Raw genomic sequence first — 15,248 nt, 5'->3', positions numbered from 1 at the left:
TTGCTGGTCTCTGTAATGGCTTCATAATAATGTCGTTTTCTCTCAAGGGGCTGCACCTCAACAAGCTGAGTAATATGTGATCTGACAGAACAATGGGCATGTGTCAGTAATCCTTGGTGCATAACACACACACACACAGAACTATTATTTTTATGCGTACTTTATTGACATTCTATATTGTTTCTAAAAAACATGTTTCTCAGCTGATGATAACATTGGATGTTGAACATTTAACTAAAAAGTTTAGAACTTGATTAAAATAAAGACAGAACAGTAAAGTCGACACCTTATTTAGATCACACATAAGGGTCGAGGAGCATTAAAATATAAACTGCTTCCAAATGATTTGCTCTTGGAGCTTCAGCAAGTGCGACTCAATACACACTGGGTGTTAAAAAAACTACAGTGTTTTCTACCACCTTGTACAGGTAACACGGTGAAAGTTGCTTGTGTTGAAGTGAGGCAAGGCATGAGGACTCTATAAGGCTTTTGACATTATTTTTAACACTGGCCCTTATTTAGACCCACGCTGAACAAATTCTTCACAGTCGTAATATTAACTAGTATATTGGCACCACAACATGTGTTATGTGGCCCAAAATTATGCATTGTAAATTAATGCATTGGTGGAATTTTACAGCCTCTAGGTATAAATTATAATAGTCCTTGTCTCATTTGATATTCTTGCACATTGTAGAGTCACAAAAATGTTTCAATTCTGCATCTGAGAGAAATGGTTAAATGAAGTGAACAAGAATTTATTAGATTCATCAATCATGGTGACATTTACACAAAAGAACAAGCAGCTATTAACACAGCTTGCATGCTTGTTGCGTGATTTACAATCAATATTATTAACCCGCAACTAGGAAGGCAAATGTTAAGGCAATGTTTTCAAATGTACAGCAACAAATATTGAATCCTTAAAGGGACATCTCTTCATTTACTCACTCCCAGAGTTGTTCGAAATCTGTATACATTTAAACTTTTTTCCTGATGATCAAAGAGAAAGATATTTGGAAGAATGCTTGTAACCAAACAGTTCTCGTCTACCATAGTAGAAAAAATATAAATGGTAGTCAAAAGTTTGCTTGTCTACATTACTCAAAATATCTTATTTTCTCTGCAACAGAATAGAGAAATTTATAAAGCAATTTTTCCTACTATGGCAGTAAACGGTGTCCAAGATTTGTTCATCAGAACAAAAGAATTTATACAGATTTGGAACTTGAAAATTAAAAAAATTTAATAGGGTCAACTAGGGTCAGGTATGACCTGTGTGAAACATGGAATTACTGTATAAACTCAACAGTTTTAAGTTTTAATGGCCAAAGCAGTGCTTCTGTCCATTTTTTTGTCCTCATATGTGAACCTGCGATCCATTATGTTGAGCTCTCTTCATGCTAAAGCAGTCTCCAACACAAGAATCTACAGAAAACTGCATTTCAAGTATGGCCTGATCAGCACCATAGGAAGCTTGCATATTTGTTAGGCCGGTTTACAGGCATAGTTTTGTACACAATTTGTATTGCATAACAGGCAAAAGTGATAATTTTAAGTCATTGCATGCTATATAGCTACAAACCCTTTATGATCTGCAGACGGTCGATGCCGGGACTTTTGTCTGCGCTTGGGTTTGTCATCAAAGCAGGTGACCATTAATATATGCGATTTACAGAGGTTAACATGCCGCTCTAGCCGTTCAGTAACCACCTCCAATGCCTCTAAGTGCTCCAGGGAGTCTACTTCGAATGTCTGCCACAAATCAACTGCAAAATACAAAAAAAGCATAATAAATATTAATAACACACAGTCTGGAGTTTGAGCATATAGCCAAAGACAGTCATACAGTTCTCTGTTTCCAAATGCAGATGTTCACAGCTGTGTTTTTTATAAAATGCTTTTTAATCCTTACATTCACGGGTCCATTTTCCAGGATCCACCATCAGATGTTGCTTGGCAAGTTCCAACTCCCGCTTGAGAACATTGTACTTGCATCTCACCTCCGCAATCCTCTGTTGTCGATGCTCCAGGAATTTCAGCTTTGCACTAAAGTGGACCATACGCTGAAAATGTGGATGACAAAATGTCAGTTTTCTTTTCACATCAAGTAACAAGATTTGCCGGACTTGAAATGTAAGAAATTGTAGCTGTACAGATGTGGCTATTGCAGTCAAAACTTGAAATATAGATTCTCAGAGAACATATTATTTTCCAATTCATCGAGCTATCATATAGTCTACAGAGCAGAAAACCATCTGTTTGTACACATTTTCAGTTTTGGATTACGTATAAAAATTTGTTCTGTGAATTAAAATGCACAACGCACAAACCAGATGCAATAATAGCCAACAAATGGAGAAGGGTTGGCTCTTCATGGAACTATGGAAACAATAATAAAACAAATTTAACAGACAGCTCATATGGGTTAAACCACGAAATGTTACCAACATCTTAGTTTTGTGTCAGTCACCATAGTGCTTTGAAAGGGATGGGTGGAGTGAGTGCAGCCTCACCATTGCTAAACTTCATACACTGGACCTTTAAATGGTTACTTGGCTACTAAATTATGATTATTTCATATCTCACCTTATTCCCTGCCCCGCCTCTCTTCTGTATAGCATTTACATGGTCAATTTCATAGACCTTAATTTCATAAGATTCAGAAAGTCCCCGATCTGCCCATTGCATTTTGGATCCACTGAAGGACCTCTTCAGAGTCAGCAGGCTGTCCTGAGATAAGGCTCTTGGACTGGATCCTGTGGACAAAACACTACAGTAAATGTGATGTTGGTGCTTTAAATCATGTTGTTTTCATAGCCTTGACCCTACCCAAATCTTTTGCATTATCATCATTCTTATATCTACTGACATTTATTCAGCAAAACCCTTACCTATGTTGGTCCTCTTCTTGTTACTTCTCACTCCTCTAGCAGCACTGAGGATACAGCTCTGATCACTGATGGAGTTGTGTGTTGAACTGCTGCTGATCGTAGCTTCGCTGTCTCTGAGCATACTGTCATAACCGCTACTCACCATACTACTCCTGTTATAAAGTAAGGCTGTTTTACACATAGCGGGAGGTAGCTCCCCGCTAAGAACACTGGTGGTATCGCTGGCATGGCCACTACAGTGGTACGGTTTCCTTGGAGCTGTGATCCAGCTGTACGGAGACGGCAAAGTGTGAGTTGAGGGCTTGGTCATCAGGCATTCCTCAGCTTCATCTAAATCAGAGCCGCCTTGGCTAGAATTGTTAAGAGAGTCTCTGCTACTTCTTAAAAGTTCAATTCTTCCCTTCAGAGGTAAAGCTGAAGACTTGGTGGAAGGAGCACAATGACTTCGGGATAAGGAATGGGTTGACCAGGGGCTTTGGTTAGAAGATGATCCATTACAAGAAAGACTTGGGCTTCTGTTGATTGACGGATTCATAGATTTTGGGGATAGATTTAGGCTTGAACTCTTGGGACTGTTGCCTGGCATCCAGTGGATCTTTGAACTGGGTATTCTATTACTAACTGTTGGCTTCGATCTACCAGTTTTCAATGGCAGAGTGTCATTTGCATCAACGCCATGCATCGGAAAAAACGTCGGAACTCTTCCGAGACTTTTACTGGCTCGACACATAACAAAGTTGTCAAACTCTTCTTTAAATCCAGCCGCGTCCATACTGCTTGAATGAACTGGCACATTGAAACGATTCTCTCGCTTGAGTCTTGGTGAGGTACAAATACCCTCCAAGCTTCCTGTTAAAGGGTAACCGAATGAAGCACCGCTTTCACCTAGGTCTAAAGTTTGGCTCCTGCTGGATAACACTTTTAATTTAGCATTGAATAGCTTGCTACTGTCCTCGGTGGGACATTTTGTGGTCTTATTCTCAGCAGACAGAGGTTGTCTCTGGTTGAGAGTTGTACTTCTGTACATCTTCCTTTTTTCATTTGGGCTATTTTTAGATGTTGAAGGGAGGGCAACGTTATCCTTGGTCTGTTTTTTTATGACATATTGCTTCCTCTCAAGTGTTTCCTTTGGACTGTGTGGATTTTTTAATTCCGTCTGTAGATGTGGGAGGTCCGTTAAGTCTTGGCTTTTGTTTGTAGCATCATACCGTCTGGACGTCAAGACCTCATTTTGCTTTGAATGGTTACGGCTAGGGTCATCCTTGCCTCCTGTAGCGATATCCTTCACATATTCAGTTGGAGGAACATCTGACCTAGCATCACGCTTCAGTAAGACCTCTGAATTAATGCTGCTTACATTGTTGTCAATGTTAGTATTGGTTTTTGTGGGTTGGACGTGTGATTTCTCGTTCAATGTTACATCAGATGATGTCAAGGCGATTTCATTCTCCGAAGTTTGTTCTTCAGTACCTGAATTAAGGAAGCTCGTCGTATGTTCTTGACCCACACTGCCGATAATCCTTACAGGAGGCCTACCTCCTGACGTCAAACTGTGGAGAGAGGGTGAATCGTGAAGGCGTAATATTTTCGCTTTTCCATTCTCGTTGCCCCCATTTATAGTTACTTCTTCAACCACAGTGTACACAAGCTCATCCTGTCCATTAAGATCCAGCGGCTGCTGAACTGTCACAGTAATAGTGGCCTTCATCTCTCTGTGTTTTAACGTATTATGTAAAACGTCTTCATTCACAGAGGCAAAAACTGTATTTTGGGAACCAGACTGGGTAGACACGGATGAACAGAACGAAGAGGAGGACGTGGATCTTGGTGCACTCTTACCAGCAGGAGAAATTCGTTTATCGGGTTGGTTTGTGGAATCGTACGATGGCATGCTTTGGTCTTCGAATCTCAGAGGCAGTGAAATAGACGTCATGTCCGCTTTTTCATTGTTGGGCTTAGATCTACCAGAGGATAAGTCATGGACCATGTGGTCACATTGCTTGACAGCGTCTAACTGCGGTGAGCATGTCTGCATAATCAGAGAATCGACTGTAGTTTTCATTTCATCATTATTCTGAATGACAGCAAATCTTCTTGGAGAGCTTCCCTGTCTGGTACCATCAGATTCTTTTTCATTAGTCGCTTGAGCTTCCGTCAAAATAGATTTCTTCTCTGCATGATCACCGTGAGCTTTGATGGCGGTGCTCGCTGACTGACCTGTGCATGGAGCCATTCCAACCAGTCCAATTCTTTCTTTATCTACATCTATATTTCCCAGCCGATTCTGGAGTTCTGCAAATGTGTTGCACTTCAGACACTCAAAATCCGATCTCTCTTGCAATAATGTGGGTGTAAACTCTTCCTTAGCTTTTTCTTTTGACACCTGCTTCATGCGATAGCCCAGTGGCGGGGATATATCACAAAACTTCATCAGAGAAAGCTTCTTTGACTCCAACTTACTTTTAAGTATGGATGGAATAATAGGCAAAACCTCTCTGCTTCGGTTCGAGACCTCTTTATTCAGGAAGCTTGGAGAATCCAAGACAGAATCGAAAGATTTGGCGCTACCAGGACGGAATTCCGGCTCAGCAAAAAAACCAGGAGAGGACCGATCCTGATCCAGCGTTCCAGTAGATTGAAATGTTCTTAGTCTGGTGGAATGATGAACTCTCCTCTCAGTCCCTGAGCTTCCTCCTCCGGGGGAGCTTGAAGAAGATTTCTAATGACAACCAAAGAAATGTCAACATTCAAAGCACTAAATCATGTCCACAATTAATACTTGAATTAATAAATGAGCATACCCTGGTCCTCTTTTGTAGTCTTCGGATGCGAGACGCAGTCTGCATTGTACAGAGGGTTTCAGTGAGGTCTTCAGATGAGGTGGATATATGGGTGATAATTGTGGTGGTGCAGTTGATATTGCTTAGAGCGTCTTGCAGGAGCATTGCTAATTTACTTCCCCTGTAGTGAAGAAACACAAATTAATAATGTTTTTATCTTGTGTACTATCAGTAAATTAAATGACACCATAATTGAGATTTAGACATACTTATTTGGGACATGCTTATGTCTGTTAAGCTTGGCGATGATAATGTTTCCGAGATCACCGAGACACATCCCAGAATCCTTTTCTCCCACACAGCTCCCTAAAGAGATCAGGCTCAGCTTGCTTTGATCCACATTCACTATGGAAAAATATGTGAATACATTTAGTCATTTAGCAGACCCTTTTATCCAAAGTGACTTACAAAGAATTCAGGGAGCAATAAGCGATATGTCAAATGAATAAAAAATTATAAATAAATTGAGAAACAAAATAATCAGAAATTCAGGATATTCATATTAAGAATATAATTATATACCATATGTATAATTGTTATTATTATTGAATGTTTAGCACCATATCAGCAAGGCTATTTTCATGCAAAAACAGTATAGTAGTAAAGGGTGTCTCAATATACCAGTATTGTCATTAATCATGATATTATATATGTTATTTGACAATATTGTAAATAATCCAGCACGCTGACATGGCAACAAAGTAAGTTTTGGTTTTGCACTCATTTAAGATTTTGCCTCGCAAGTTACAATGGTCACAAACTTTGTTTCTCTCGGTTTGCATTATGAGTATGATTTATTCGCAAAAAGAGAAAAATGCCAACTGAATTATAGATGAATTTGACTGATATTTTGTTTTATTTATTTAGAAATAAAGGACATTTCAATAAATATTATCCTATTACTGAGGAAATCTAATAGTGTGACAGTTTTGTAAAATAAGACATTAAAGATTGAAACAAACTGAATGTAGGCCTACCTGACATTTTAAATGTCACATCATAAATTCAAACAAAAATCGATTACCAGATGCTGAAAATAGATGTATGACATTTCACTCTACTGGGTCAGTGTTCCACGAGGAGTCAAATGCTATCCATTAGGCCTGTGTATAGATATTTATCTCTAGACTGAAGCCATAAAAGCAGCTGAACTCACTCCCAGATTTGGTGCTGGTCCCTATGTGTTGTTGGTTGACATGCAGGGTGAAGAACATGTGACAGGAGTGTGACGGTGTGCTTCCACTGCTCCTCATCCCACTGTTGCGAGATGCAATCGCTGCATCTAGTAGGAAGGCAGCCCTTTCTGGAGTCGGAGCATTTAACACACTGTGGTTGCAAAGCTGGAATAAAAATTAAATTATAAGACTCTTAAGTAAATGGAAATGTTTCAATTAACATACCAATAGGGCTTAATTTAATTCTGATTGATTCCCCAGCTTGAGTCTTAAGGTACAAATACCCTCTATGCTACCTGATAAATAAAGAAGTCCAGTATGCCCTGTTATATTTATTGCTACAAGCGTACATCATATGCTTGGCTATATACTTAAAAATATATATTTTGAAAAGCTCTGTACAGTAAATTACATATTTTCAGCACATTCAACAATTTCCTTCACCTGTGTTCCATAGATGGGGTCCTCTACGAGGTAAGCATCTGGTTTATAGGTCTCTTTGCAGTTGTCTGCATCAACTTCAGAGAGTAAATCCCTGATGGCATTGTTTTCCCCACAGACCTCTACAGCTGTGACTGAAACTGAGATGTTAGCCCATGTCTTGTCCCTCTTCCTGTTAATGAGCTTGAAAAGCCAAGAAATAGCACAAGGAATGACTCCAAGGGTTTGAGAGCAACCATCATGGCCAATCATCGTGTAAGACATTCCTGTAAAGCAAAATAAGTGTGAGCGCTTTCATAAGACGCCATCAAACAGAAAAGCGGTAAATAAAACAAGAATAACTAAATACTATTCACAGTTGTTTTTGTTGCCATCTGGAATGCCAAAATCCGAAGCATAAAATATGCTTAAGTGAGTGGCCGTGCCCAATGCCTTTACGAATTGGGGTGTAAAATGCGTTATGGCAATGTCATCACCAATTAAATGCAAGGCACTTTACTTCCAGCCAAGCATGGGCCGGTTTAAATGATTTATGAGTTTTGGCTAAGAGCCAGGGGCCAACATGAAAGCCGAGTAATTCAATCTGGCTAAAAGTCAATGATGTCATGCTGCACGTTCCACGTAGAGATTGTTGTCACGATTTTGGGTGGATGACTATTAATAACCTTAAAAGTGGATGGTCCGCAATGACCCGCTATGTAGTGGCTGTGTTGTCTTTTTAAGTAATGGATGCGCAGCCATTAAGGGGCTTCACAAGTCAGCAACAAAAGATCTCAATATAAACCTTTCCATGAGACACAGACCATGAAAAATCTTGCCAGATCATAATGAATTGATTTACCTTTAGCTTATACAGAATGCTATAATAGATAGAGTACACCTGTAGCATAAAATATTGACCGTAGAAAGATCTAAAGATCTGACCATTTCTGTTTTTATTGAAGAAAGGCTTTATGGCAGCTTTCAGCAAAAAGGTTTAATATCAGTCACTCACCCAAACTGGTTTGTCCAAAGCTTAAAATGCAGCCATCAGCCCCAGCAAGGACACACTGCAGCAGGTCGCACAAGCTGCTCTCACAAACGTCAGCCTGAAAAATATTAGATTATTAGAATAATTATGATATTACTATATTAAGGGCTGTCAAATCGTTAAACCACGATTTGTTTGTATATAATATGTGTGCGTGGTGTATATATTTATGAGTATATATAAATACACAAATATATAAATTATTTAAGAAATTAATGCATATTTATAATTATGTATAATGTAAATGATCCTGAAATATAAATGTATATAATTTATAGAAAGATTAGTATTATATACACATGTATACGTGTGCATTTATATATACTTATACATTTACATAAACACAAACATTTACTTCTGAATCGATTAATCGTGATAACTCGCCCTGGTTATTATATTACATTACGTTTTGGAATAAAATAAGACCAGGAACAATTCATAATATTTCAAGTGCAAAATCCCATTTGACCTACTTTTACAATCTTTACAAGCTGATAACATTGATAAGGGTTACAACGACCCCAACTTTTTATATTGCTCGTACAGTCCTAGTTTCAAGGACCTGCCTGGAATATGTCTCCTGGCATGCAGCATTATTACCGGGAGATGATCTTGAATTGGCTTGGCATCAGGCCAAAAGTACATCTACTGCCGAGTGAATTCAGGTCAATTGATCGTACTGGATGAGAATATCCAGATATTGAATATCTGCACTCAAGTAACCAAATCTGATGTTGCATGTTTGAATATTAAGACTCAGATGGGCTCCAGACACGAGACAGATCAGTTTTCAGGATATAATATAGGACTAACAACGCAGTGGCTCTGACCTGGGTTGAATCATGGCCAAAGGCAGCATCGAAGGCGAAGGTCTTTGGAGAGAAGGCAGTGCCAGTGGACTGTGTGTATGGCTCGCTTGCGGTTACATTCAGCACTGTGATCTGTTTCTTACGAAGGTCCAGTTTGACAGCGTGGAACTGTGAGGAGTCTGAAGGAGAAACAGGACAGACTCGCAGTATCACTTTGACCTAGAATTGGGGAAATGATATAAGAATCATAAGGTTAGTTTGACTGAAGGACAGAACATCCTTGTTCCTGTAACTATAACAATATAAGCAATGTTAACCAATTTTAGTCTTAAAATATCTCACGTTTTATAGGCATGACGTCATTGAATATATATATATATATATATATATATATATATATATATAAAACCAGGTTAAGGTTAATGCTGTAGTCTGATTTCCGATGCATTTGTCCAGTGATATTATCTTCTCTGTCCTGAGTCTGTCAAATCATATTTACGAGAAATGAATTATTTAGGAATCCATTATCTCTCCTACACTTGCGGGATGTGCAAGGCTGAGTGCGATCCAACTGCAAGGTGCTACCCTGAGAGCGATATAATTTGAAACACAAGCTCAGTTCCATCAGTGCGAACGGTGGAGAGTGAAGTCAGGGCAAACTAAATTGATTTCCCTTCCACGAGAAGGCCGTGCAATGGAATGGGATGGCCATTAAGATCCTATATAAGGTTATGTAAAATGGAGAAGATTCTCCACACGTGAGGCAGGTAGAGATTAAACACATCTCAAGGACAAAGTGAAGGCCATATTAAACTATGATAAAAGCAGTGAAATAAGCTTTTAGGTCTTAGTTTAAAGGTGGTTTAGATATTCGTCCAGCTGGTCTCCCGGTCTGACAAACTGAGAAGTGCTAGAATCCCCTCTGAAACCATCAAACCAAGCAGACCAAACCAACAAGCATGATTCGGTGGTAGACCACATTTGTTTTATATTTTTTAATGCAGGGATATAAGGAAAATATGTTTTTGATTGCTTTATTAACATTTTTGTAAATCACAGATTCTTAATAATACAGTATATTAAATGTACAGTGTTTGAAATTTAGCGGTGGGGTTGCGAATCACTAAGAAGTCGTCACGTTTCCGCTTCATTGCCGCAGGAGATAACGTATTTATGAAACACGCTCTGTAGAGCAGTTTGTGTGATTAGGGCTACTGTAGAAACAACATGGAGCATGCAAGTGGACCTGGGTTAGGGACAGAAATAGCTAATTCTAAGATAATAAAAACATAACGCTTCATAATGTAAGATCTCTAAAGACTAGTTATGTATATTGTATTGCATTTCTGTCAATACATCCTCCAAAAAATTACGCATTGGACCTTTAATTTTACTCATATTCAGTGTTGGGTAAGTTACACTGAAAAAGTAATTTATTACTAGTTACTAAATACATGTTCAATAGAGTAATTAGATAACTGTATCTCTCAAAATTTGTCCATTTCATTACTTATTATTAATTACTTTCTATATCTTACATCAGCCTTAATTAGTATGGATTCAAGGATAGACATGAAATGGCTTATTTAATCCATTAAAATAAATAATAAATAACCTCATAAATGATTCTTATTAACTGACCAAAGTATAAAAATGTGAGCAGGATACATTAAAGCAAACGTTTAAAAATTAGACTTATTATTTTGATGTAGTTTCCACTATTGAATATATTACACAGTATTTACATCAGAAGTAACTGTAATTCAATTACAGAAAATATAAGAGTAATCCCATACTTTACTTTTTTCAAGGGAAAAGTAATTAAATTACAATAACTAATTACTTAGTAACTAGTGACACCCAACACTGCTCATATTGTATATTAAATGAACATCATAATTCACCCCATTTCTTAAAAGCTGGCATCCATTCTCATTTTTGTAAGCAAGTAAATTATTGTGATTTAATACGGAGCATTCGAGGCATACCTTCCCCATTCCAGGTGTTTCCTTGCTCTTACTAGAAGACTGAAAAAAGTTGGCTGGTGTTGGAGGAGGGGACTTCTGCAGCAGACTACTGAAGTTTGTTGTCTGTTGGGCAGCACCGCTCTCCGAACACTGTCTCCCTCTCTTAACCATCACGTTCAGCTTTTGTACTGCCCTGTGAATGTTGAATGTTGTCAAAAGAGGTTTGATATAGATAAAAAAACAGTTAGTTGCAAACCTTAGTATAATATATGCCATTCATTTTCTAATAGTGCTTAAGACTTTGGTTAGCTTGTTTAAGTGTTCAAGAAAAACTTGGAGCAGCATGGTGTCCCTATATAGCAAAAGTGTTGCTTTATCATTAATACATAACCATCTCATGAAATGGTTGTTGATTTCATTACCTGACGATGAAAGACACGGCAGCAGAGGTTCCTGCAGGGAGAAGAGAGGACATACTGGAAGCTCTGGATGGCTGTGAACCGTTGTAGTTGCATAGGGTTGAAGAAGGGCTTTCCTTTTCAGGCTTCACTTGTGCATGCAATGGACTCTTGGAAGTCTAAAAAACATTAAATTAGATTATATTATGGCTAAGCTTAATTATAAATGCAATCAAAGTGATCTGGATTTTTTTTATAACCAAACAGATCTTGCCCCCATTGACTCCCATAGTAGTAATTCATACTAGTTTGTTCTGTTGAACACAAAAGGCATTTTGAAGAATGTAGGACAGCAAACAGTTCTGGGGCACTTTTGACTACCGTTGTATTTCTTCTTACTACTGTAGTAAACAGGGGGGGGGATATAGTCCAAATATCTTTCTCTGTGTTCAAAACAAATACATTTATACAGATTTGGAACAACTCGAAGGTGAGTAAATGACAGAATTTTTGGGTGAACTATCCCTGTCACGGACATCAAAATACAGCTATTCCTTGCATTTAAGTATTATTCATTCATTATTTCGTAGTTTATGTTTACTGTATACTTACATTTTTTGATATAGCAAAGCATTTTGTATTTGTGAAGCAGTTAATTTTAATGCAGTGGCGCATCACCAAACATTCACCTTCTCGCAGTGACTTGTGGGTAATACTAGCCGTTAAGTGTCCATGGATTCATACTTCGCATTTTAACCGGAAACAGTCGACCATCCGGGTACTTTGACAATACTAATTTCAGCATAATATAGTTTGGGACATACTAATTATATTTTCAAAATACTACTTAGGACGGATAGTATGCGAAATTGGGATGCAGTTTATGGGTGTGTTATGCACTGCAGTCAGACTCTATTATTAGTAGATGCTACTACTTGACTACATGCTGACTCACAAGTGCAGATGAATTCATGAACGTTCTTGTATGCGTCTCAGCAAACACAAAACGTCTGCCCTACAGGCCCTGAGTCTTCAGTCCTCATCCTGGCAGTCAAAATAAGCACACTGTATTCCTTTGCCTCTGTTCAAATAAATGCTTGCCTGCGGTCATCCACATTTCCAGAGTCATGACTGCTGAGCACTTGCTGCCTTTATGTCTCATCGATGTCTTAATCCAGCCATGCGAAATTGGAGCGGCCTCCCTACTCCTTTCCATTAAGTACATCTTGCAAGACTATAATGCCAATTAGTGCTGTGAGCAGCCCTCAGGATGAGACGGCAGTATTGACTATACTGTTACTCTCTTTTCTGACTCTTCCTTCCTTCCCTCACTTAACTTTTCTCCAGAGAGAATCTGGGATTTAATTATATCCATGTAATATTTCTGCAGTTTCGCATTCTATAAAAGCACGCTGCCCTTTGCTATTAGTCATGCGTGGTTACCCTTCCAAATACAATACTACAAAATGCATCTATTCTACTTCTACTCAATGCAATAAAATATGTTTAAGCTCCACTTCAAGTGTATACGCTGTGAGTGAGCCCACCTTAAATGTAGGTGTAATGAAATGAGGCTGCTAATGGACTGGTTTGCCATGGACTTGGCCAGCGCTGCATAAAGACCTCCTTGCACTGATGGAGCTGTCTAAGACTTCCACTCCATGACTAATCTCATAATGCACTCACATTTCAACTGTATTTACGATCAAGCTCTGAGTATGAATATTTCAATGGTCATTAAATATTACAGCGAAATCCATCATGTTTCTTCTTTGTTGACAGAAAGCTCTACGGTACACAGATGTTGTGGGCTCAGGTATTAACCAAGTCGTGTATTCACTGCCTGTTGGTTCTAATTGAGGCTGACTGGAGGGAATCATAATATGTCCTGATGTTTGTTTAGAACACACATGGTCATAAATGGTTTGATATCTCCTAAATGATGCACATGGATCAAACAATCAACCTGAAATTTGGTCCTTTGAACATCACATTGGGCTTCAATGCACCAATGATTACATTCACAAATATTTTTTAGCATCATACCTTTTGAGAGACTGAATTAATTCCATTGCATGAGGACGCTGACCGTAGGGCCTCCAAATGTTGTTGTTCTTTAATCCAGCAATCCGTTGCATCATTGGCGGGCCTCTGATGGGGTTTTGACCCAGCAGGTCGGTGGCGTGAGGTTCTGGGAAGCGTTTGTGAAAAGTCTAAGCTTGTGGATGAGTTATTGGCAGTGGAAGAAGCTGTCCATATGGCCCGGTCCTGTGTAAGGATCGTGCGGATGGCCTCCTGCTTCAGCTGGCTAAAGTGAGTGGAGCAAATGCTACAGCGCCCATCCACGTTGCTCCAGGCTTCTACAGCGCCAGCAGGTGTCTTCATGCTCTCATAAAGATGAATGGGGAGTTTGGGATCCTAAGGCAAAGAGAGAGGAATGTTGTTACTGATGTTAACTGTTTCACAACTGAAACACTTTCAGTACACTTATTACAGAAAATAATGAAATGTTTTTTAGTCCAGTTAAGATCAAAATGTGCATGCTTTTCGCATCTTAGACCCTTTTTGGTGATCGGCAAGATATTTATTTTAGAGTGCCAGAATAAGTATAATGACTAAACAAGCGGCGCACTAACCTATTTTCCTCTACCACCAAATACGGAGACACATGTCATCCACAAATGTATCTCTGTCTCAAATGATGACATTATATTTTGATTTACATTAATGTTCCCCTCAGCAGAAACTGAGTTTTTATATTCCACCCATTATGCTCCAAATCCCGGTGTAATAAAGGCACACGAGTGACACATGAATCATAGACCAATTGCAAAATCTAATCGATTTAAACTCGTTTCAAGGGAAGAGAAAAAAAAACACGTGACTCATATGTAATTGAAATATGAGAAGGACTATGGCAGATAGGGAAGCATATGTCCTGAATGCCCACGACATTTTAATTTTTTAGTATTTCGATGTAGTGGGAAGCATTATCTTAAGTTTTAAGAAGCAAATAAAAGCAATCCCCTTACTTTGGTATAAAGGTTTCCGTCAATGATTTGTTTGAACGCTTCCCCTTTAAAGATGTTGAAATAAGAGAGGCACTTTTTGCACAAATGTCCCGCATGTCTTTGCGTCCCGGCGGACCTGATGGTGTTGTATTCTCGGCATCCATTTAACGATTCTTTGGAGCATTTTGACCGCATGAGAGTGTGGCTGAGGGGTGTAGGGAGTGAGCCCGGAGTGAAAGGAGCGAACCCTGTCCAGGGTGCTGTATGGGAATCGTATGCTGAAGAGCCAGCGCCTTCGGGCGAGGGACGCTCGACGCTTAGAAACTCCTTGTGTGCTGCATGACCCTTAAACGGAGGACTCATGTGAACGTTGGTCATCTGTGGAAGACATCAAAATTTATTTAACCTTTCTTGTAATCTCGATTTTGTTATTTTTTCACGTTTAAACAGTGAAAAGTAGAATAATCAATTTTGCAATGCTTTATAAATAACGTAAGTTATTATTAAATAATAAAGGAATAGAACACATTTAGCATATTATGAATTTTCTCTATCTTTACCTATAAAGGACATACAAAGTAGAAGGAGGCTACTCACCATGCACCGTACCGCCTGTTGTTTCAGAGCACCTTGTATGATTCCTTATATCGAAGCGCAAATAAATTTGTGTGAAAATCTCATGT

At 38.8% G+C, this 15,248-nt stretch overlaps 1 protein-coding gene across 1 annotated transcript; it reads right to left on the bottom strand.

Annotated features, from left to right (window-relative positions):
- Positions 1 to 1,569: 1,569 nt before the first annotated feature.
- kif26bb (kinesin family member 26Bb) lies at positions 1,570 to 14,943 on the bottom strand (the record flags this gene model as incomplete). The annotated part of the gene is made up of 14 exons (XM_079474561.1): positions 1,570 to 1,769; positions 1,916 to 2,066; positions 2,590 to 2,759; positions 2,895 to 5,613; positions 5,696 to 5,855; positions 5,944 to 6,079; positions 6,891 to 7,074; positions 7,354 to 7,616; positions 8,345 to 8,438; positions 9,211 to 9,408; positions 11,178 to 11,349; positions 11,579 to 11,733; positions 13,601 to 13,972; positions 14,587 to 14,943. 14 exons carry the CDS (start codon positions 14,941 to 14,943, stop codon positions 1,570 to 1,572), a joined length of 5,331 nt encoding a protein of 1,776 aa, XP_079330687.1.
- Positions 14,944 to 15,248: the final 305 nt, after the last annotated feature.

This window comes from Barbatula barbatula, assembly GCF_947034865.1.
Source record: "Barbatula barbatula genome assembly, chromosome: 15".
Classification (NCBI taxonomy): domain Eukaryota; kingdom Metazoa; phylum Chordata; class Actinopteri; order Cypriniformes; family Nemacheilidae; genus Barbatula; species Barbatula barbatula.
Note: the sequence above shows the minus strand (reverse complement) of the source record. Positions and strands in the feature narration are given on the sequence as shown.